The sequence below is a fragment of the Triturus cristatus genome, chromosome 4_2, assembly GCF_964204655.1.
Source record: "Triturus cristatus chromosome 4_2, aTriCri1.1, whole genome shotgun sequence".
Classification (NCBI taxonomy): domain Eukaryota; kingdom Metazoa; phylum Chordata; class Amphibia; order Caudata; family Salamandridae; genus Triturus; species Triturus cristatus.
Window position 1 is genome coordinate 379,001,554 of NC_140586.1, and position 25,385 is coordinate 379,026,938.

A 25,385-nucleotide genomic window follows, 5' to 3' on the forward strand; every position below is an offset into this window, starting at 1 on the left:
ACGATGCCCCTCCATCCCACCGTCTTAAGCCTTGATCTCTTTCCTTGGAGCATTAAGGTGCGGCCTGTCGCCCCTATCCACTTACACTGCGAGGTTCAGATACCAGGTTTCCACTGGGGCCAGACGTGGGTCTGGCCACATCCTCCTATTTCTCCATCTGGGCCTAGTGAGTTCCACATTTAGCGTTTTGATTCCTGGAGGGGTGTGTTGCGTGCCTCACCGCCCCATCATGGCTGGCAGTAGGTCTCCACTCGCAGGCACAAGTGACTGTGCCTTATTCAAATCTTCACCACTGGCAGTGTGGCAGGCCTCCTCCTCGAGTTAGTCTGTTTCCCCAGCTCAGGGCCTTCAGGTTGTTTATGTCAGGACCGTTTGGGCCATGGGCCACATGAGCAGGCCCCTGCATGTAGGGCTCCTGATCACCCATTTTGCCATCCGCCTTAATTGCAGCATTGTGGTTCACTGGCTTCAGAGCTGGCTAACGGGAATGCCTCTTTGGGGTCAGGCACATTGTCACTTATGTACTCCCCTGGCCCCCTAGCACACCGAGATCCCACTCAGCAGACACCCTCAAGTTTCTGGACTCATTGCTCGCTGACCTCAGCATGGATTTTCTTTGACATTCGGCGATACGCTCTCCCTGGAGGAGTCAGCTACGGAGCTCTAGTGCTGCACAGCCATCTTGGGTCGAATGGCAGCTCTGTACTAAAATATTAATATTTTTTCCACCAGGTCAGTTACCTTTTGTAACGCACTTGGTTGTCGCAGAACTTCCAATTGTCACTGATATAGAGATGGCTCTTTTTCTTATGAAACCCATTTCTTCAGACTATTCCTGTTCTACTTCTGGTTTTCAGATGCATATTTCTATTGCTGTTCATTTAATTAAGAATACAATTAATACTTCGAACAATCCATGTGTGATGCTCAGTGAATTCAGAGTTATGCAGCCAAACTATGCATCTTACTTCCCTGAATGAAAGAGATGCTCTAGTTCTTAGTTTCCCAGAAAATACAATGTTCTATTATCTGTACCATTTTTAATCATACAGTGGCAATGGGCAAACCTACTCGAAGTTATTATTCCAAACTCCTCTGGCCAAACCCCAGTTAAAAAAAATAAAATGGCCACATTGTCACTCAGACAAGATCCACTTATTAAAAGCACATGGCCAGATTGATTCGAGCTCTAATAGCTTATGCCTGAGGAACCAAATCAACCTTTAAAGGTGTGAGGCTCACCTCAAATCAATTTGCTCCAGGGCCTCCCCATCCTCCTTCAAGAAGATTATAGACTGTTTAAACCATCCTTGCACTGTAGAAGGCTGTGCTTAAAATGGGGGCATGGTTGGGGTCATGCCAATCCATCCAGCTCTGGGAAAAGACAACCAGTCAGTCTGCATCCTACCGGAGAAATGCCGGAGTGGCAGAACAGAAAATGTTACCCTACAATTTGGAAGTGCCCAATAAATGCACATTTTTCATTTGCAAGAATCGCAGTAGTCAGTGTAGATCAAATAGAGCTAAAACAAATATGAGGTATCATACTGTAGGAAGTGAATTTCTTGTAACCCATCTTGAACTATCTGAACAGGGAAGGAGTTCTGAGGACACACTCTATTGTCATTCGACATTGCGACTAACTAAAACGTGGATGACAAATTGTAACTTCTACTCTATTTGCTGTCTACAAAGTTAGCATGTGCAATTTTACCCATGGATCATTTCTAGCAAATAGGAGTTAAAGAAAGAAAAAAATCTTGCAATTGTTAAATGTTGTACTCCGAAATGTAGCAAGAATCTGTAGACAGGCCACCATCTTGATCATATCAGTGCAATGTAGCATGGCCAATCTAAATTTTCCAGAATCTTGTTACAGATTAGAGTTTAGAAGCCTTCTTGGATCCTTTTGTAAAAGTCACTTGGAAAAGCCGTAAGTTGCATTAAGACAATGGGAGTAGGCTAATATGTGCAATTTCGTAATCATAGGCTGGCACATAGTTTTTTTTTCGCTGCCTTCTACAAAATGGGGTCACCATCTTAATCTTGTTTTGCATTTCCTCTCCCTTTGGAACCCCACTTTTTTGTACATTATCCTTTCTACCTTCACATTTCTGTTTTTGTGCTTCTTGTACAGGATTCCCCTCTATCTCCATTATAGCTTGTCAGAAAGTTAACTGTTAGACTGTTTTGAAGTGAATTATGACTGTGCCAATACTTAAATCTATTTATTTTTTTAAACACTCAGCATATTGCTGGTGATTTCAGTCAGAGGTTATAGGTGATGTTTGCATGTCATGGCCCTCACATATATCCTTTATCAGGTATATACAGTTCTCGAAGGCTCAGCAAGCTATTGGATGGAATTTACTATCTTTGGGAAGTAGATTGAAGGGAACAGCTTAGGCCAGTTGTATGTATGCCTCATTTACACCAATATGACTCCATCAGATGTAGCAGCCTGTTAGCAAAATTGAATTCAAGAGCAGTAAGATTTTATTTAGCTGCTGCAGCAGGATGCAAAGTGCAGAATGGGTGATTGTTGTAATGCTGGTAAGTGATTCAGATTCTAGTGGAAATTATATGGGTATAATGGCTACCCATGTCTTGTGACCTTAACTGGAGCAGTGGTTACAAAACTGATCCAGACACACATTAAAGCACTTCTTTTTAACACTGTCAAAAAAACATCGTAAGTAAGAAAATAGTCCAAGACACAGCGCTTAATGTTTTTAAAGTCAGTGGTCAATAAAGAGGATGGTAGTAAATTTGTATAACAATAACACTGGATTGCATGAGATTACTGCACATAAAGAAAGATAGATCAGGAAAGCTTTGGTCTTCACTGAGCTGACGTGAAGATTGAGACTTCCTGGCAAGGCAGCAGGCAATGTGCTGGATGAGGGAGAACATTACTTTTGTGTCCTGGTGTGCCTTGCCTAAGAGCCTGCTTCCACCACTCACTTTTCAAAGCAGAGATGAAGGAGAATATGTTTGGCATGAAACATCTCCACCAGTGGATTTTGCTGCTTTAGGGCTGACTTCAAGTCAGAGGGAGACTGTGGCATTGAAACTGTACAGAGGGAAAGCAATTCTCAGGAAGTGATGGTGTAATGGCACAATCAGTACATGGAAGTAAGCATCTTCCTGGTCTATAGGTACCATCATATCTCCCTCAGAAAATACTTTGATGTTCCCTGTAAGAATTTGGACTATTGTTTGGAACCGGTGACTGCTTACTTCAAAGAGTAATCACAACACTTGTCAGAGTGAGCCTTTGAAATTACTAAATTAACCTGAGTTAACCCCCTGGTAGTTATGGCACAGATCAAACAGGCTTAACTTGGGCAGTTTGCAAAGTGTTTATGGAGTACCAAAACAGTAATAAAATCAAAATACAAAACAATAAAATACGAATCAGAAAAATTGAGTTACATTGAATAAACAAAATAGTAAAAATCCAATACGCGTGAAGTGGAGGTATGATGATAAAAATGCAATAAATAACGCCAAAAAGCACTAGATGGCAGTGATAATCTATGGTCTCTGTAGATTGGGATCCAGGCACAGTTTGAGGCTGATGGTGATGGAGCGTGGATTGGATACACCACCCAGATTTGTCGCAGTCAAAGATTATTACCTTCTGACCTAGTCTTTAAAGTCATTATCAACTACAGGAGTATGCTTCTGAAGCTCCTATGACCTCAGGGTAGGCACTTAAGAGACTCAGAAGGTGCCAGACAGAGGCGAACAGAAGAGTCCATTCCATGTCTAGTTGCCACTAGGCAGCTGGGTCTCCTGGTAGCCAAACAGGTGAACTAGCTACACCTTGGAATCCACTTCTTTGTCCTGGGTACATGAGGGAGCAAGTGCTGTCCATCAGGGTTCCTCTCAGGTCAGACCGCAGGCCTGGTCCTCTTCGGATTCTCTGTAGGTTCAGAAAGTGTTCTAAAGTTTTTTCCGTAAGGTGCCACTATTATGCATGGCACCAGCTAGTGGGGAGGATGACTCCTGGGCAAATCCAAACAAATTGGGTAAAAGTTCCCAGGGCCAACCCACCCACTGTTTCGGAAGATCCTGTTTGCCTTTCTGCAGACAGGCCCAAAAAAGCCATGTCAGGGCATTTGTATGGTGGTGAAAGTCTTTGACCACAATTAACTTGGACTCTGAGTTTTGGGGGAAATGTACTATGGTAATCCTAGTGTTCTCACATATCTAACACTAAATTCCAGTCTGAAGCCAGCACTATACCCAAAACAACACCAAAGACAGACGTCTTTGTCGGACAAAAGCTGGGTCCTTCAGCAACCAGATAGGTGATACACAGGAATTATCTTGGCATTGTGTTCTCTCCATTTCAGATGTGCCCCAGGTGTTACATATAGTTCAACAGACCTATCAAGCAGGATTTGACATTTCAGGCTGAGCTCAGACCTAGATAAGCTAGAGAGCTAAAGCAAATTAGCCTCCAGGAACTTCAGGCAGGGAAAAGGTAACTTTCTAAAAGTTTACTTTTTCTTAATATTCAATAAAAATGTGACTTCACCATTGGATTGGATAGTGATTAACTATTAAAGTAGTGGTTTAATTTCAGTTTAGTGACCGATCAAACATAATAGTTCATGGACAAATACAAAGTATAAACTCATCATGAAACAATCAATCATACGACATTCTGTCATACACAATTCATAATAACCCTCAGGGTGTATCAAAAAAAATATTGTACAATACAGGATTAAAATGTCAAAGACATGTTTTGCAAGTCTAATATACAATAGAGCTTCCATAATAATGTTCTCAAATAGTATTACTATGAGGTGCGTTATTACAATTAGCCATTGCTTTCTGTCTATTCAACTATGCTGCGTACAAGAATTTGAAAACCAGTCACTATCACTCTACACAATCTTATTCATTTACACGTCCGCCACCTCAGTAACTATCCACCTACATCGTGGCTTAGAATTATTCGCACAGAAGAATAATAAATGTTCTTCTGTCTCATAACCATAGCAACATGCAGGACTCATCTTGGAGTTGTCTGACGATGATGACCATGTTGAGGTGAAAGTGGCGACTGGCAGAATGTCATATCTTACACACACAGGACTAATGAAATCTAAGAATCCCTTGTCCCTAAATGTGTTTTTATGCAATAGAAAAGACATAGTGAGACTACGTGGAGTTTGATAGCCCACTTCGGATAGCAAATTGGGCCTAACACCTATGTTTGACAACAACTGCCATATATGTTAAAAGGGAAGAGGGATCATGCCAATAGTTACCTAACCCCTGTTCATTTAACAAGAAATTGACATGGACAAGCCGCATAATCTGGCTGCTATGAAAACTCAATATATCGCTAAGGACTACTTTGTATGGTAGTACTTCCTCTGTAGACCAAAAACAAAGTCAATGAAGTACATGTTTTAATCTAGCCACCTCTGTAATGGGCTTAAGATCGAGGTCTAACCAAAGAGGAAGTAGAGGAGAACCTCACCCCATACTCAAAAGTGCCCTTAGGAAGTTGTTCTCTCCAACCCCTCAACAAGCAGTGGAGCTGTGTCCTCGTAGCTCAGCGTCCATTATCACTGAAGAAATCTTATGATCTGGTGAAGGGAGGCCTTTCAGCCAATCAAAGAATAGCAGAAGCCCAATGCTTAATCGAAAAACAGTTCTGACAATCGAATCCCTAGATAGTCTAGTGTTTCTCTGCTTGTGACTGACCATCAGCTTAGTTTTTCAAGCGTTAATTTCCAGCTCGCGTAGATCAGAGTGAGTGGAACCTACTGACAAGGGTGTGCAAACCAAAGCATGTTTTTTGAAAGAAGAGGGTATCATCTGCAAAAAAACAATACCTGATCTCTTGGCAAATCGTTTGCACAGTTTGTCAGAAACTGTCCAATTATTAATAAATAAGAGGAAAAGAATTCGTGCCAAAATGTAGCCCTGGTGAACTCTTTTTTCAATGATTTTCTCAGTCAGTTCACCATTAGAGCCCACCGAATATGTGTATAATTCCCCTCAGGAAGGTATAATAACCTCGAGCCGACTATTTGGGATTCCCAGGCCAGATAGTACCTCCCTTAATGCTCCTCTTGGGACCTGGTCAAAAGCTGCTCGAAGGTCAATGAAGACTACAAAACATGCCCTTCCACTTTGATATCAACTGTCTTCCACATAGACCTGGTCTATAGTTCCAGTTTTGGGTCTATATCCAGCCTGCAAATGGGTTAGAGCTGTGTTCTCTTTGATCCACTGCAACGATTTCCCCTTGACCTCTTTGCAGAAACTCTTTTGTAGGTTATCTAACAGACTAATGGGATAATAGTTGCTGTGGAGATTAGGACTTCCTTTTTTTTTTAAAACCAAGACAATCTTGGCTCCTCTCCAGGTTGTGGGCATTGCACCACCTTTAGCTATTGCATTAGCGACTACATTAATGTAGGGCACCCATATATGCAGGTCAGAACGAAAAAAGTCGGATGGAATCTTGTCCTACCCATGGGCCTTACCCTGCTTTTGCAAAGAGACCATGGCTAACATCTCTGTGTTGGTAAAATAAACCAATGGAGAAGGCAGAGGGTAATGAGCAACTCCTAAATCCTTTAGAGACCATACATGGATTGACTGCAGAGTGAGGGGGTACAGCTTTTTGAAGTAGACTTCCCACTAGCTCCAAGGTTTTAACCACGTTTTTCTCTGACTTAACTATTTGCGAGAATGTCTTCTGATCTCTATTAGAAGAAACTTCTAGGAGGTTTTCCCATTTCTTTTTTTCCCTGTTTGCCTTTGCAGTTATAATGGCATCCCAGTATAAAGTTCTAGAGTCACTAATTGCAGACCTGTCTCCTTGTTTTATAGTGGACAATAGTGCTTTATTTGCTGCTCTACAGATTGTTGTACTACACTTGTGGGCTCCTACATTCCTAAGAGCCTACTTTTGGTTCTTCATAAAATGGTCTTTGAGCACCAAAAATAAGTTGTTGTACTCATTAAGAATCACATTATGGTTATCCCAATTTTCATGCACCATATGAATGGGTTTAGGGTCGTTCTCATCTCTACATACCACTACCATATCCAACATAGTTCTCCATATCCTAACATCAAGGAGAATATAATCAATACAACTAGTGTAAGCCCCTCTCTGGAAGGTGGGGGCATGAGTAGTGTCAGAGAGGGAGCGGCCATTTCACGCTCAGAGGCCATAATAAAGGGTTTAATCAACAATTTGCTGGGCAGCCCCAGACAGATGGCTTTTCAGCAGAATCATTTACTCTGGAATACCCCAGAGAGCATCCTCATCGAATTGAACATCCTGGGTGATGCCATTAGGCTCATGGGTTAGGTTCAAATCACCTTCAACAATAACATAATGGGAGCTTATAAATGGGGCCAGAATTGTGCCCAATGAGTAGATAGTTGGTGATTCCTTCTCGCTGCTAAGGCTCCGGTTGCAGATGTTAATTAACAGATGAGGCATACTTGTAGGTGGAGTTAATATCGGACCTTGAACGTCTGGTGATAAGAGAGACAACTCCATTGCACAGCAAGTCAATGTGATATTCAGCCAAATAATCAACCCACCTGAGGGTTGTAGGAAAGTACCCCTTTTTCCATGGTTACCCGCCACTTTTTGCCTGAAATCTGATGCAACCTGATTTGATGTGCCCTGAATCCCTGCCAATCAGGTCCCCAGGGCCTGTGTTTTTTCCAAGACTGTATCTTTGTACCCACAATTGGTACATCGCTGGCCACAGGAAAGCCCCTTGTTAAAGGTGGCATGGGTACCAAGAACACTGTGACCAGGGAAAGCCTCTAAGGGCTTCAGCACCTATTATGCCACCCTTAGAGGCCCTGTACATTAACACCCACACATTGCCATTGCCGGTTGCGTGTTGTGGTGCAGAGAAAAGTGAAGAGTCAACATGGCACACATGCCTGTGGGCCATGCCTGCAACCCACTGCCTGAGGCCTAGGTAAGTCACCCCTCTAGCCAGGTGCACTAGCCCACAGGTGAGGGTACAGTGGCATGAGCCCCGTGTACCCATACAGTGTCTAAACACATTCTTAGACATTGTAAGTGTAGTAGAGCCATAAGGAGTATATGGTCTAGGAGTTGGTCATTACGAACTCCACAGCTCCATAATCACTTTGCTAAAAACTGGGAAGTTTGGTAGCAAGCTTCTCAGCACATTAAACCCACAATGATGCCTGTGTGGGATTTCATGTACAATGCACTCGGAGAGCATCTTAGAGATGCCCCCTGAAAATCGACCAGCCCTGGTGTGGTTCCTGAGTGGTTGCCTGCCATTTGCCATCGCCAAACAGGTATCTGGACCCTGGGTACAGAGCCTCCACTCTCTGGGTCCTGAAACAACTGCCCATCCTGGGCACAGGTGTCATCCCTCCTCCCCACCAGATGGGCTGGGTCACAAAGGGGAAGCTTCAAAGGCTGCCGCCTTTGGGAGCTGTCCCTGCCTTTTGCTACCCCCAGCAGCTGGCTCTCACTGGTTATGCCTCCCACGTCGGGCGGGAGACTCGGCAGAAAAACCAAGCTAGGAAGAGAGGTGTGCCGACTTTGCCAACCCCACCCCTCAGGTGGGGGAGGCAAGGTGAAGCACACATCTCAGTCCCCTCCATCTTGAAGATGAGGGGACTCAGCCAATTAGGGAGAGGCTCATGCCCCCTCCCACTGGAGGGTAGCATAATAGGGATTGTACCCCACCCAAGGAAGGAACCCATTGGTCAGGACCTGCACACCCCTTTAAACACCACTATATGTAGTATTTATGGGCAACCCTGAACCTTGGCAACTGAGATTCGAGGAAGAAAGAAGAAGGACCCAAGAGCCGTGCTGACCCAGGAAGAAGAGGACACCTACTGCTTTGGCCCCAGCCCTACAAGCCTGTCCCGACTCCGACATGCCTACAGTGAAGAAACTGGCATGTCCAGCAGCCTGCAGCCCCCCCCCCCCGGAGCCTGGAGGAGCTGCCCTGCACTCACCTTACAAACTCTGTCTCCTGTGAACACCGGATTTGCTCAACAAAGACTCCATGACCAGACTCCACATTCCGGCGATCATGCAACTCTGCACCCCTCTGCACCCGACGCCCACGGCCGGAGTTTGAGTAGCTCAATACCACGAGTAGGTCTCCCTAGCGATCCTGACCTGTAATCTGGTGATACTCAACCTCCCTTAAGCTTCAAGACGACGCCTGCAGCCTCAACCCGAAGGGTTCCCCCGACCACGGCCGGAGCTAGTAATGAAACCCGACGCCAAAAGTCAACCCGGCACCCGAAGCCCCACTGCCTTAGGTGGCCCAACCGACGATGTCCGGGCATCCCCCAAGAACCCAACTTACCTCTCCAGCCAGTGGTCGCCTTCAGGAAATCTCCCTGCCTGAGCCTGCAGCACCTTTGCCGAACCGAAAGTCTCCATTGAAAAGCACAGGGTCCCTGACGTGTTCTTGCACCCTGCACCAGGCCGCCCCTGTGCCGCTGATGGTGCAGCTCCTGTGCTGACTGTTGGTCCCTTAAGTCCCTTAACCCCAGGAGCTTTGCTCCCACACACAAGGCCCACTTAACCCCTGGCTAACATTGGGCCCCTGCTCCCTGCACCCAGCCGCCCAAGTGCCGCTGGTGGTGCAACTTGAGTGCCTACTTAGACCTTGGGGAACCTTGGTCCTAACCCCGAAAACTCCCATTCGTGAGACGTTTACTTACCTGTGAAACCAATAACCATTTTTCTCCTATAGGAACCCATGTTATGAGTTTTGGGCCTAAAATGTTCTGTGTTGAACTGTGTTTTGCATGGAGAAAAAAGTAATTATAAGTAAAACCAAGATAACTCTTACTTACCTTATGTTGTGAGATCCCTCAGTGGGGTATCTAGGCATACCAATCCCAGTAGTCAAAGTAATCTAAAAGTAATGCGAAAGTATTCTAAAAGTAATTATTGTGTAATGTAAACTGCTTTTTAAACCAAAACCAACCTGTAACATTTGCAAATTCAACCACAATTGAATTTCCTTGTGAAGTCTGCCTTTGAGAGTATATTTTACTTACCTCTGCCAAGTCCTGCTTGGTTCTAAAAATAAAACATACGTATACCTTTTTATATTTACCTAATTGTTCTGGATTCAGTCTTGATTGAGTGAATACAATAATTGCTTAACACACCCTCTGGGTAAGCCTAACTGCTTGCCCACATAACCACGAAGAGCGCTTTTAGTACTTACCTAAGTTAGCCTCTACTATACCTCTTGGTACTCCCTTAACTCTGAGCACACTATACCTTACTTTGGTATAGTATATACAGTGCCAGCTTCCTGCAATGGTCGCCCTGCTGGCGAACGTACAGGAGGGTTGAAGAAGCTCTTAAATCCACTTCTACAAAAATTCTTTAAGGTTCATGTCACAAGGAAAATACAAATCCTTCGCCCATCTATAAATAGGCCCCACTCTCGAATGACCACGCAGTCTCCCTCGAGTTTCTCCATCAAAGGTCCCACACATCCAACCCTACAGACCATCAGGATATTAGGCGCAGTGGAAACAGGAAAGCCTGCATGAGAATGAAGCCAATGGAGCACCTTATTTTTCATCTGGGCAGGAGGTTCAGTGGCACTCGGAGCTAAATGCTTCACATCTGACATTACTACAACATACGTACATGCCTCTGGGAGATATTATGTGTGGGGCGATATGATCCTTGTTTTCAATGGCCCCTAATCCCTCACCGTGCCCCCACTCACCAATTCACTTGCTCAGGGTTGCATTAAAAGTTGTGCATTATGGCTTAGACTCTGAATTCCATGGGCCTGCTATCTGTATGGTCGTTGAACTAGAGCTGCATGCCTCGGGCTCATTGGGCTCATTAGAATGAGAAAATATGGGAACTTCTGGTGCATCTTTGGCAATCTGTGTGGTGACAGACATGGAGGGCAGTGCAACTGATAACAATTTAGACATTTCAACTTGAATGGTCCCCAAACTGTCATAAATGGGTTGTAGCTTAGCCTCCAAAATAGCTGTCAATTTCCTGCATAGAAACCCTTCAATGGCTGCAGAGTCTATCAAGTTACTTGCAGTAAAGGCTTGCTGAACGACAGAAGTTGATTTTCTACATGTCCCACTTTTAATTACCATGCACCCTACCTTATGGGTGGCAGGGCTTGCATAGGGGTGACTTATTAGTATTTAAATGGGAGGATTTACCTGTCAAAAGGCCTATTTTAACAGGTCGCAGTGCGAGTTTTACACTGCAGCAGTTAGTTTACGATGGTAGGCCTGAAGCCATGTTTTCTTTTGTCACAGTAAGTGCTTCACTCCCCAGTTGACAATTAATTTTCATGCCGTGTGTATTTCTGCATCTTATATTATGACCCTATAGAAACGTTAAATACGTCAATTTCTCCATGCTTTTAGGGGTCAGAGCACATACAAGGGGCAAGGGACAGCAGTGCCCCAGTATGTAGTCTAGAAACCAACAGTAAAATGGGGCTCACACAAGGTAAAAAGATAGGTTTAACCATGCAGAAAAGGTGGAGTTCCTCAAATCCTATGTATGGTTTCCAAGCAGACAGTGATTATTTGTCATAATAGTTCATCCAAGTAAGTTTCATGATAAGTCGGAAAATCCCCAAAAGTGTCTTGACTAGAAATTGAACAGAAAAAAACATCCACCCCATTCAGCTCTGGCAACAAGGGCTATCCCTCCCTCCTACAACTCATTGTGAATGCGACGCTGTAGAACCCATATCTTTCCAGGAGTTATCATGATGCCCAGATCTCATGGTAAGTGAAAGCAGCTGCCCCTTACCATATCCAGAAACTAAGTGTCAAAGTATCATCTGCCTATGATTGTGAATAACTATTGTCAAGAGCAGAAGGCATGATACAGGCTGGTGCCAGAGGAGCTAGCACCAGAGGATCACCAGTAGGCACGGAAGTGATAGGAGCGCAATGAGTTCTGTCGCTAGGGCTGTGGGGGCCGGAGCCAAAGAGACCCTACTTCTAGATTAAGTTCATAAAGTTTCCATCCATCCTCATTCCCCCCTTTTGCTGCTTTTTCACCTTGGGCACTGAGGAGCAGAACACAAAAAATATGGGGTGGTGCTCTTAGCAAGATAGATATTAAATGAACAGGTGAAGCAAAAAATTGTAGTTGTGAATTTTACAAGAATACAAAAATCAGAGGGCATTCCGAGTAGATTACCCACGACTCTTGAGAGCTGTCTTCTTGAATCTTCAAATTCAAATATGGTTCATATAGGTGATTTGATTGTGTGATATATTATACAGCAGACGGTTTCTGTGAAGGTGTCCAGCTATTGTTTGCTCACAGAGAGTGTTGCTTGGCCCCATTGCTAAAAGCGACAACTGTACCCATCTAGACAAGAACATGCTAAAGTAGAATACGTTAAAAATCCGCACAAGTGAAAAGGCACATTGCTTTGAAAGACCCCCACGATTTTACAAGACTGATGGAGTCGACCATGCTATGTCTGAAAGTATGGTGTGGGTGTCAGCAGCCTGTCTGATTAACTCAGAAATCATATCACTATTTTTTTCTACATGTACATTTTATTTCCCATTTAGTTTGGGAAAAGAATTTGATGATGTGTTCATTGAATTTCTCTATTGGGTTCAAGTGAAACTCGTGGGGATTTTGTTTACTACTGGCTTTAAAACTGGGGAGAAGGAATTCATTTCAAAAGCAAACTCACAAATGTGGGCAAAGTTATCCGTGTTTGTCCGAAAGCAATTTCTAACAACGCATAATCCTGTTGCTCTTTTTCTGAGAGTGCAATATGCAGCGCTCTGTACACTTATTGATGGCCATTGTTTTCCAAGACCTCATTTTTCTGTACATCTTGTTCCCCAGGAGAGTGATGAAGATGGTGTCAGTCTCAGTTCAACCCCAGTACTGTCTACCCAGGCTCATTCATCAAACCGCCCAAGAAGAGTGAACTCTGAAAGGCGAAGACTCGAACAGGTAAAATATACACAGCATGTTTGTAGTTTTTTTGTTGAAAAGGAAACTGCATGCATTGTGCTTAATACGCTTTGCACAGCTGCTACTGCACACTTACACTTACGGGCGTAATTATTAGCATGACTTAGATGACGTTTTCATGAAAGTCATTGTAGTGCTGAAATTCTGTTTTTCCTACCAGATGTACAGTTTCTGTGACAAGGTAATGCAAATGCTTTTTGTTGTGGATTGGTTGTTGAAAAGTGAAAACATCTGAACGTGATTTTTGCAAAGTTCTCTCTGGCAATAAAGTTCCAGTAGTATATTGCCATCATTGACAGTAGCATGTTTTAAGTTACTAAAGGTTCATTCTTGATAAAAAACATATGTGAGTCAAAAGGTGCATTTTTAGGCCTGGCTTACAGATATCTTTAGAAGCTTCATGTAAACAAAAGTCATATATAAAAATATATACATATTCCCTTACACGCATAGAGGGGCTTTGGGTCTGCCCTCTTCACCCATTGGTGGGTCCAGCTGTCATTCACATTTTGCTTCTACCCCTCAGAGCATACAGCATGGGACAATGTGTAAGCTCACTTGAGAGATTGCCTCTCTTGCACTGTGAATGATGGTGTTTTTCCACATCAGCAGTTTTTTTAAGAATGATTCTTTTCAGTTGGTTCCATGTCATCACTAAAATTCTAAAACTATTCTTGGCTAATATCCAATATGACAAATGTCAATTCTAAACATGTACATCGAGTTCTGCGTCCATGTTGTGGCCTCATGGTTTCTCAGAGCCTAATAATATCATCTTCGAATAACATTTTCGTAGCTCCAGTTTACGATCCCCACTGTGTGGATGTCATTTAATATATTTTAACGCATCATATTTAAGGCCTGCGAGATCCCCTTTTTGAGCATCCCAAAAATGTTTAGCAATGGGATAACTCCTATCATGATTTTTGTATGGCTCATACATGTAAAATCTGTGTTGCAAGTAATCCTTTCAGTAATTATTCGGGTTATACCCTCAAATGTTTCATATTCCTTTTTGTTTATCCCATAGCAACATGCTTTGCACATTTCCAGACCCATTGTTCTTATTTGTCAACCAGTCTCCTTTTTCTGCTGATACAAACATGCTACTTCTGAGCATGTTAGTCAGTGATATAGCTCTATGGCATGTAATCTTGGGATGTGGGCTTATTCTGGCTTTCAAATGTTCATCATGTCAGAGGATATGCCAGTTTTCTTTCTCCAGAATTGCTATTATATCTTTGAGGTCAGCGTTGCATTCCATAAAAAAATCTGATCTGAGGCTCATTAAGATCTAAATCCGCTTTCTCTTTTCTTAAGTGTATACCCGGAGGTTCTCTTGGATTCATTTCATATAGTAGTTGATCTCTTTTATGTTTGTACACCCATTGATATACTTCATAGAGAACCTTTTCTGGGTAATCTCAATTGCAATCATCATAGTACCCTATTTTCCAAAGTCCTCATCATAGGAACTAATTCCTTGTACTCTTAACAATTGCTGTAAGGGATGCTCCATTTGGTGCCTTGTGATGTCCACTGTTTGTGTGCAGTAGTGAATTACTTAATGTTTCTTTGCAGTGTATACGTGAATTTAGTTTATCATTTTTAGCATACTATGCTATGTCAAGAAAGTCTGTCTTGGTTTAGCTCCATACTGCAGTAAGTTGAATATTCAATTTATTGTTGTTTAATTCATCAATGTATTCTATTAGCATTGATTCCACTTTGTCACAGATGAGAAAAAGATCATGGATAAACAGTACCCAAAGTACTATTCTCTCCTTGAAACTATTTTGTTCATCTACCCAGGCTACCTCTTTTACCCCCCAATCCCATAAACAGGTTGGCATATGGGATATGGGGGCAAAGGAGGTCCCCAATGCTGTTCCTTGTTTTTGTAGATAAATCTTACTGTCAAAGAGGAACACAATATGTGTATATCAGTACTGCAACATAGCCATTTTCATCTGAGTGTGTAGTAGAAATTTGATGTGTCTGGCTCTTAAGAAATATGAACATGCATTCATCCCAAGAGCATACAAAGAGGTCACATCCATCGTCACCATAATGTATGTGGTTTTTCATGGAAAATGATTAGTGTGTCTTATGTACGTTGGTAAATTGGTGAGGAGCTCCCATTAAAAGAAATACAAATATCTTCAAGTATTTTCTAATACGGACCCAATGGGGGGGGGGGGGGGTGGCGGGGTGTGTGTGTGTGTGTGTGTGTGTGTGTGTGTGTGTGTGTGTGTGCGTGTGTGTGTGTGTGTAAATTATAGCAAATAAATAATGCTCACTCAGGAAGGGATAAGCAAGCTTCAAATGGTTTAAAAAGGCAACTGATGCTGCGTTTCGACTACCGAGGGCCTTAATCAAGTTATTAGACAGAATCATCTCTGCATGATAATTACTAATTATCATTTAAGACTGTGTGCACCAGGTACTAACCTATGTACATGTGCTTGTTTTGCTTCAGGACTATTGTACATTTTTCACCGCTGTATAAAGGCTGCAAGTAGTATAATTGTTAGCACCTTCAGACCCTGGATATTTCAAGTGAACAGTCGCTCTTTAGACAAGTTTTACATAGAGTGTACACTGTGATGCGCAGATATTTTTTAAAACTCTATAGTGTATTTCTCATGAGAGTTTCACTGTCTGCAAACAGTGAAATACAGAGTAAACTCACTCCACAGAGAAAACACTGTTAACTGTACCCACTTTTCTACTCGTATCTGCTTCATTTCTCAATGTAAGTTCAGTGACTTTTGATACAGGTAAAGGGTGTCCATAGTAGGGCATTTGTTATGGAACAGAACAGGGCTTAAGTATTTTGAGCAACTTAGCTTTTTCTGAACAGTTGTAAACAGATTAAACACTGTGTGCAGGATAGGTTACCCTTACATCTGTGGTTCACAGTCAACATGAACTTGTATATGGGCAATGTTGCTTTACCAATGGGGGTTGTATGTATGATAGTAATATAGATGCTTCATATAAATCTGACCTTTTTTGCACTTACTTTCATTTCTCTAATGGTATACCTGTTTAAAGAGCAATGTATACAAAAAAAAGCTTGGGTGATGACATCAGTGATGTCATCAGTGATGTCCTAAATTATGTCGTAGACTGTCATGAGTGATGTAATATGTAGGGTCATCAGCAGTGCATGGCAGGGGCGCAAGTCATAGTTAACTCTCCTAAATATTATTGGTGAATTTCTGTGTTTTTTAGTTTAAAACATTTAAGTTGTCACTGACAAGTTCACCTAACTATAGTGTTACTTTAACCTTTGTTTTTTCAGTGAATTTCTAGTTTTTAAAAAAATGTAAAGTAATATTTAATTGCCATACATAAATGCATCCCCCCTCATGCAGCCAACCCCCGCACTGGGGGTTGGCCACAAGGCCTTGCCTGTAAATACATCCAATCCCACGCTGGACAGGGCCTTCGGTCGAGAACAACGGGGGCTTGGCCACAGGGTTTGCAGCCAACCACCCACATGCAGCCAACCCCACGCTGCACACAGCCTTTGGCTATGCGCAGTGAGGGGTAGGCCACATGGCCTGGCCTGCAACCAGGCCCTGTCGCTAACCCCCTCCCCCCCCCCCCCCCAAGCCAGCCCAATGACCCCATCCCCAAAGTACACTTCTTTAAATAAAGGGGAGGGGGGCCATGTTTGGCCCCCCTCCCTCGACCGAATTTGGCCCTGTGAACCCCATCTCCAGGGGCCTTGGTGGGAAATTCAAAACACAGACTTCCCTGTCTGCACTGATGCAGGCAGGGAAAACGCTATGTCCCGGGGGTGGGATCGCATAGCTACTGAGCTGGTCCCCTTTTGTGGAATTTCGGCCCTGGGTGGACTCCTCAGGCCTTTTGATGTTCAGTAAGGGAGGCCCCGTGGCATTCCCTCCATTTTGTACAGTTTCAGCCCAGGGGGTGGGCTTCCCCTGGCCTTTAGAGACTCAGGAAGAGGGGTTGTACGCCCCCCTCCCCATATAAAGAAATTTCAGCCCCGGGGGGTTGAAAATATATTGTATTTTAGAATGAGATTAATTTTATAAATCTTCAATACTTTGTCTGGAGTTAATGACATGAGATGAAATGCGAGGAGCCTTGCCCTCATAATGGAAAGAAGTTTTCCTGTTTCAGTGGCAAATTTCTATGCCATACCGCACAGTGGTTACATTACAAGATACGTTTAACAAATTGGTAAAAGATGCCATGAGGATTTGCAAATTTAAAATGTGAATGGATGTTTATCCATTACGGATCAAATTAATGCTGATTTAGGTCGCATTTCAGTTTTGGGCTATACGGGTGAATGTTAAATCTGATAGAGACTACTAGCCGCAGATTCCTTAACGTAGAATTATTCCCAGGCGTGAGACTGGACCCGGAAAACTTTCTTTCCCAGCATCTCTGCGCGCCGGGTGGCGGCACCTCGCGACTCCGCCCCGACGTCCTCCGCGGGCGTGACGTCAGCGAGGTCACATAAGCTCCACCCCGGCGCACCGACGTCAGTTTGCTTCGGAGAATTTTTCCACGCCACGACACGGAGCCATCACAATAAAACTGAGAAGAGCATGGGAACAGTTTGCGAAAAAAACAGAGAACAAAATAGAGAAAACCAAAAGGTGAGAAACATCACCAGATGGCACCAAGCACCAGAAGGCGATAACAGCAGACCAGAGCAGAAAAAGGCCAGAGCAGAAAAAGAGCAGAGCACCACTCGGAGGAACAACTGTGCAAGCCAAGGCGAAAACACCAGGTGGCAGTAAAGCACCAGAAGACCAGAGCAGCGAAGCCATAGCAAGAAAAGCACAAGGCACCACTCCGCGGAACCACCTTGCAAGACAAGGCAAGAGCCATCCTGGAGGCACAAGCATGTGAAAGCGCCGTGACAGCAAGAGAGAGTCTGCAATCACAACCACAAAGGGAAGGGCCACAGCCCGGAACAGAGGAGCAACAGCAAGTCATCCTCAGACTACACAGCCAAGGATGGCCATACCTCCTGAAAGCAGCAGGAAGTCAAAGGACAGAAGATCCGTCCGCAAACCACAGCGTCAAGGAGGGCCATAACCCCTGAATGGATCCGGAGGTCAAAGGACAGGTAACCCATCCGCAGACTACACTATCAAGGAGGGCCTCAACCCCTAAAAGGAGTAGGAGGCCAAAGGACAGGTATAAGAACCCCTAACGAAGAGGACCGGTAGGGAACCAGAAACACTATCCACAGAGGGAAGAGCATAAGTAGACCCTCACGCTGTAGAGAAACCAGCTAGAGGGAAGCCTGACCGGAAGAAAACGAAGACAAGCCACCCAGAGGGAGGCGACTGCAGAAACCCAAGCAGAGGGTTCACAAAGAATGGGGAGGAAGGGCGGGTCGTGAAGGAATCTGCGGCTAGAACCGTCTCTACCAGATACATCGTTACCGAAGGTAAGTAACTTGCACATCTGACAGAGACTACTAGCCGCAGATTCCGTAACGTAGAATAGATACCCTAGCCATACCCAGAAGGGAAGAGGGCCTGCGAGAGAACCCGTTTCACAAGTGCGAGTCTGTGTGTTCTGGGAGTTCTGCTGACTAGTCCTTCACCTGCCCCTCGTGGGTCCCACTTTCAATGTTGTCCCCACCTTCCGTTCAGCATTTGAGGTAGATCCGTGGGTGCAGCTCATACTCCCCCACGCTGTTTGATCTAGTCTTCTCACTTAGTCTCTCAACCTAGGCCCTTGGTCTTTACCAAGTTTGTAGTAGGAGCATGGGCTGTATTCTGCCCTCCTGTGGCAGTGGTATCTCACTGGCAACAGGAGCCTCCAGGCAACACAGGGCAGTCTTCTCAGGAGCCACAGAACAGCTGGTCGCCAGCACTTCACTCGGAGGTTCACTGCAGGAGTGATCACTTCTGACAGGGGCCCCATTCTGGGTGGTGGGCTGAAGCTCTCTCCGTCAGTCTGGTGGATACTCAATTCATGACGTGGCTCACTCCACCTCAAGAGAGTCATTGGTGCTTCTTCTACAGTGCGATGGCGACACACCCGCAGATGACGATTTCTTGAGGGCAGCAATGCCAGGCACTGTCTTTGGCACTCAGTGTCTTGAGGTGACAACCTCAATTCTTCATGAGGCTCACCCCGGGCACCTCGCAGGTCACTTAATCTTCCAGACTGGCTCTAATACAATGACACACTTGGCAGTGCCACATTGAGGCAGGCCACTTGTAGGGCAACCGGGCCACCATCAGGCGGTTATCCTGGCTTCCATTTGGCATCCCACCTAGGCACACAGCTCCAGGTGCCTGGTGGCTGCAATGGGAATAAATGAGAAATGTCGCACTGCCTGATCTGACAGTACAGCAAGTCCTTTGGCAAATTTGCTTGGTGAGTCTCTGTCAGACAGACTCTACACCAAGGTCAATTACAAAAGTCCATTCCATCATCTGCTCCTCCTTCAGGAATGGTGCTTAGTCCCTCGCTCACAGGAGGATATCTTTGCACCCAGGACATGTCAGGAATTACTCCTTGCAGAACAGACTCCAGGTAATGACCCTGGCATCTGGGGAGTTGGCTGTCAGAGTGACATGAACCCTTGTCTGCATACTAGGTTCTGATTACTCTGCGGAGTACCCTCTCCTTAGTAGAAGCGACCACATTAACGAACAATTATGGCTTATGAGCTCCCCTCTTTATACTGGTTTCACAGGCGGAGAATGTGTATTTTAGGCCAACTTCCTTGGACCGGATTCCCCTTCTTGTGTCCTGGCCAGGCCAGCTTCCAGTCCTGGCCTGTGTCTTTAAGGATGCTGTGTCCAGCAGGACAGACTTCATGGAGTGCCCACAGTAGCAGTACAAATAGGTGAGGACAGGCTGCACCCAGTTATTTATATGACCCCTCCTCACAGAGAAGAGGAAGATAGGCAAGAATATCTGCCCATTCAAAGTTCTTCTTTTCCCAACAACAGATACTGCAGGCATCATCTTCTACCCAGTGCCCCCTACCTAATATCAGCTGCAAGCAAAGTCATTTACAGCCCAGTGTTTTAGGAAGGTCACTGGCACTTCTAGCATCTAGTGTGCATGCACCACTCCCATTTAGGAGATGCCAGCAATGCCATATTCTGTCTGGAGAAAGGCCCCTCTCCTCCTTCTTGCAATCTGGTCCAGGCTATGGGCCTCCAAAATGGAACCTGCACACCCGTGTCTCTCTTTAACGGCACTCCATTCTGCCAAACAAATGTTACATACACTGAATGTCACATTTAGAATTCAGAGCCCATCGTGAGAAGCAGAACTTTATATGTATGGGCCTATAAATGCACGTTCATGTCTAATGTACAAGCCTTTCACTATAATTCACCAACCATGGTATGCTGCAACCACTGCAATCCCCGCATTAAACCTGCAACAGGGACGAAAGTCTACTGCCACTATAAGAGTGCGCTTGCAGCACCCCTCCCTAATTTCGTAACCTATCGTTGTCAGAAAACCGGGCCTAGGTCAATGTGTGTACACTCACACAAAAAACAGGGTCACAGGTATGCAGTTCGTACACGCAGGACAGGGGACACAGCTGTACTTTGTGCAAGGGACATTCCTGTCCCAACAACCGGGTATTAAAGTGATCTTGAAGTAGTTGAGATCTGGGTGTATTGTTGAGCATCCGTCCACAGTATCCCTTCGCTGGAGTAGCTCTGAGATGGTACACTTGTGTTTTGTTGTTGAGTGACATATTGTTTTGTGACGATTGTGAAGCTGTTGCGAACTTGGAGAGATCCAACTTTATGGTGTGCCAGAACTATGTTGGATGTATTAATATTTTTGCCTACATTGGAAGCTACTGTTTGTTGTGTTTAGCATTGTTGTGAGCTGCCGAAGTAAAAGCGGTATGGTGGACAGTATTCTGTCTCATGTGTTCTGTTTGATGTTTTTCTCTTGTTTATGGCACTGACTAATGAGATTTTTGTTTTTTAAGAAAACATTTTCTGAGTAGCGAATTATATCTTCCTTTTAAGAATGTTTTTTTCCTTTGGAAAATATATACTATGTATTACTCCTGTTAAGTGCAGTTGCGTGCCTGATATTTTTCTGTGCACCTAACACCACTAACTTTCACATAATCCGTTGTTTTCATTCTACCAGTTTTCGACTTTTTTTGTATTGTTACTGTTATCTTATTTTCATGCTTAAAGCTTGACCAAACTTTAGTTGAGGCTACTGTGCACTTCATTAAATAATCCCTGCCTGACCAGCCAATCCTGTCAACTGTTTCGAAACTACAAATTGGCTTTATGTTACCTAACTAGCTATTCACTTCCCTCAAATACTGTTTGTATGGCAAAATGAATACCGTACACCACGGCCAATGAAAGTTTGGCGCACTGTAGAAATAACATTGTTTATATGATCCTTTTATATTGTGTTTCTTCTCGTAAATAAGCTTAAATGATTTTTGTCATTGACTTTTTTCTCTTTGGCGAGATTTTTATTTTTAGAAATGAGAATTTCCTATAACTGTGTGAAATGTGTATTTCCTCTAACTCTGGTGTGTGAGCCTGAAGTTGGGTATGGATTTGCCAGAAATGAAATGCGCTCGGGAGAGGGGAGATGTGTCTATCAGACATGCTCCGTCAGTAATGGGTCTGTCTCTGCGAGGTGCTCACTACAGCGTGTCCTCTCCTACAGGCCGCTCGGATGTCACCCGCTCTCGGGGGCAGAGAACAGCTCGCTGTGATCACTCAGCGAGAACTTTGCTTTTACAGATTTCCATAAATGATTTGGCTGCCCGCGCCCACGAACATCAGAATCTGCCCCGGCTCTGACAGCAGTGATTATCTTTGCGTTCCCGCGTGGAGGTCTCGGGCCCGAGGTTTCAGACACGCAACAGTGGTGAGAACTCCTGGTGGTCTCCGCTGACTCCCAGGGCCTGCGCTTTAAGAGCGAGTCTGCTGGGGCACCGCGCGCCAAACCCCGGGCTTAATGCGCGCCCGTTGCCTTGCTCCACATCAGCGAAGAAGCAGGGATGTGAAAGGGAACATAGACACTCGTTTTTATCTGTATTTCATACCCTGGGTTCTTATTGTTAGTATATACGGAAGGTGTGGTTCTTGCACTGTGTTTATTGATTTAAACGTGCTGACAGTCCGGATGTCAGATGAGGCAGTCATTCATTTAACGAAAGGTCAGCCATGTCTTGCATCTTGTGGGCATTGGGGAAAGTGGCGGCTAGAAGCCTCCTAGTGTTGGGTAGATAATAAAGGCCACCATCACACTGCCATTCCACGCTATTATGTGACCGTCTCCGACCCCAGACTGTCACATAGACCGCCTTCTTTCTCTAACATGTACTTCTTTTTCTGTATTCCTTTTAATGCATACGTCACCTTCTCTTTAAACAACACACTTGTGTCGGTCCTCTTCTGTCTACCCTGCACTCTTACCTGTGTCATGTTCTGTGAACTCGTATGTCTGCCACCTTCTCTCTACCCTACACTCTTGTGTTGATCATCTTATCTCTCCACAGCATTCTTGCGTATATCATCTTCATCCTGTATTCGATTAATTATCAGTCTTTCTCTAGTTGCATATATATCACTTACTCTCAACTCTGCACTCTTGCTTGCCATCTTCTCTCAACTCCTGTGTATACCACTGTATCACTACCGCACACTCTTGTGTTGATCATCTTATCTCTCCACAGCACTCTTGTGCATATCATCTTCTTGCTGTATTCGATTAATGGCTTATTACAGTCCTACTTGTGTGTGTGTCAACTAATCTCTATGCTGTACTCATGCATGTCATCTTCTCTGAACTCCTATGTATGGCGCTTTGTCTCTACAGTACACTCTTGTGTCTATTATCTTCTGTCCACTCTTTTGCATAACATTTTATTCTGTAGTTGCTTATATCACAGTCTTGCTTCACTCTTGCCTATCCCCTTCTTCCTACAGTGCACTCTTGCATATGTAGTCTTCTCCGAACCTATATGTATGCCACCTTCTCTCTACCCTGCACTATTGTGATTATCTTCTATCCACAAAGTACTTTTGTACATTTCATCTTCTTGCTATACTCAATTAATTACTTATTACAGTCCTATATTTGCATATGACGACTAATCTCTGTGCGGTACTCATGCATGTCATCTTCTCTGAACTCATATGTATGGTACTTGGTCTCAATCGTACAGTTTGTGTTTATTATCTTCTGTCCAATTTATTATGAATTTGATCCTCTCTCTACACTCATGTGTATGCACTTTCTCTCTATATGAGACTCTAACATGTGTCACTTCCTGGCATAACTCTACTGATGCATGCCACAGTTTCTGTATAATTTAGTCACTGAGTACCTTACCTTCTGTACACCGCACTCTTGAGTTATCGCCTTTCTTCAGTATGCTCATGTATGCCAATTTTGTTATATTCAGTTTATAGCATAGTCTTGCCATTACCGTAACCCCTCAGTTACAAAATAAAAACTGCTATGGGGTAAGAATAGGTACAGGGCTGTTAGAATTGGGGGTCTCTAGTTTTCAGTGGCTTGCACCCTGTGCAAGTAGGAACCCTTCCTTCTAGTCAGGATAAGGGAGTTACACACTCTAGATAACCCCAGCTTACCCACTTGGTAGCTTGGCATGAGCAGACAGGCTTCTCACAAACGCAATGTGAAAAATATTTGCATCCAACCACACAGTAGTACAGTGAAAACACCACACCAGTTTAGAAAAATAAAGTATCTTTCTCTAAACCAAACAAGACCAAAACGACAAACATTCAACATTCATATATCAAAATATCACTTTTAAAAGGCTTCAAGCAATTCTGTCCATAGAAATCTATGGATGCGTGATTTTACACAATGTGCCTTCGGACTCCTCAAAATTCACAAGGCCAAACAGCCGTAGAGAAGGGAAGCATTGAAAAACACAGTGACATGTTGGTTCCTGAGTCCTCGCGGAGGCGCTGCGTCAGTTCTACTGCACGCAGGAGAAGTGTTGTGTTAAATTCGTATGGTAAGTGGAAGCGATGCGTAGATTCCAAGATGATTCTGATCCACGGTTGATGCATCAGAAAACGTGTTGCAGAAGTATGATGTGAAATCTGGACTCACTGGAGTCGATGTGGCTGCAAAAAAGGCACTGCGTCTATTGTTCAGCCTCGGTCCCACGATGCATAGATTCTTTCAGCTGCACAGCAGGGCCTGTGTTGGAGTCGGTGCACTGATCTTGGACTTCGGTGCACTGGACTAGGCAGATTTTTCAGCCGCTGACCAGCGCTGCATCGATTCTTGGGCCCCACAGTGGTGGCGCGTGGAAATTCTTCACGCACAGCGGTGCTTTGTCAGAATAACAGGCATCAATTTTCAGGTTTCTTTAGTTCTTTGCAGCAGGAACAACCTCCAAGGATCCAGAACTTGAGTTGGCACCACAAGGCCATAACTTCCCAGCAATGGAGTTTAAGGATGCTGTAGGTGAAGTATTTGTTTCACTGAGACTTCAGAACAGGAGGCCAGCTATGCATCAAGCCCTTGGAGATCTTCTTTTAGCAGTATACTACAACAGGACAAAAATTCAGTCCTTTCCTCTGCCCACAGACTGGAGCAGCAACTGCAGGCCAACCCAACAAAGCAACACACAGCAAAGGGGCAGTACTCCTCCTAGCAGCTCTTCTTGGCATAGTCCTCGTAGTTCCAGAACTGATCTAACGTTCTGGGATTTTAGGTCCAATACTTATACCCCATTTTCTCTTTGTAGTCTTTGTTTCAAGAGTCTCTGAGCTCAGTAAAAACCTGTTCTGTCCTACCTGGTCCAGCTTCACTACAGGAGGTGGAGACAGCATTATGCAGAGCAGACACAGCTTATGCAGGTGCTAGTGAAAACTCCTTCCACCACGCTAAATACAGTAAGGTCTATTCAGCTTGGCTATGAGTCACCCAGGAAGGGAAGGACACACCTCAACGCCCTGGTGACTGTCTAGAGTGAATGCACATCACCAGCTCCTGTCACTCCAAAATCAGATGGTGAATACACAATAAGGCAGAGGTACACAGGATTGTTAAACAAGAAAATGCCCACTTTCTAAAAGTAAAAGGACAAATCATGCACAGAATGCTGAACAATGCAAACATTCTCCCCCAGTCACAAAGATCTGAGTTTAATCCATTGTTCTTTTGCTCACCACGCCACCCCAGTTTGGACCCAGCCATATGCAAATCAGTCTTGATCTTGTTCCTGTTCCTTATGGGAACAGTCCAGCCTGAACTGCCAAGCCAGGTCTTCCCTGGACCTGACACAAGCATCCTGGGACTGGTTTCGGGGCATCACCCCTCATCAGCCAGTCTAGCATTAATCCAG

General features: G+C 44.3%; 1 protein-coding gene across 2 annotated transcripts in view; it reads left to right on the forward strand.

Annotated features, from left to right (window-relative positions):
* The window catches only part of DENND1B (DENN domain containing 1B), a 1,072,082-nt gene that overhangs the window by 936,415 nt on the left and 110,282 nt on the right, over window positions 1-25,385 (forward strand). For both annotated transcript variants that reach the window (XM_085601836.1, XM_085601835.1), the window contains one exon: window positions 12,896-13,006. In XM_085601836.1, the coding sequence (XP_085457962.1) occupies window positions 12,896-13,006 (111 nt within the window). The remainder of the gene's footprint in view (window positions 1-12,895; window positions 13,007-25,385) is intronic.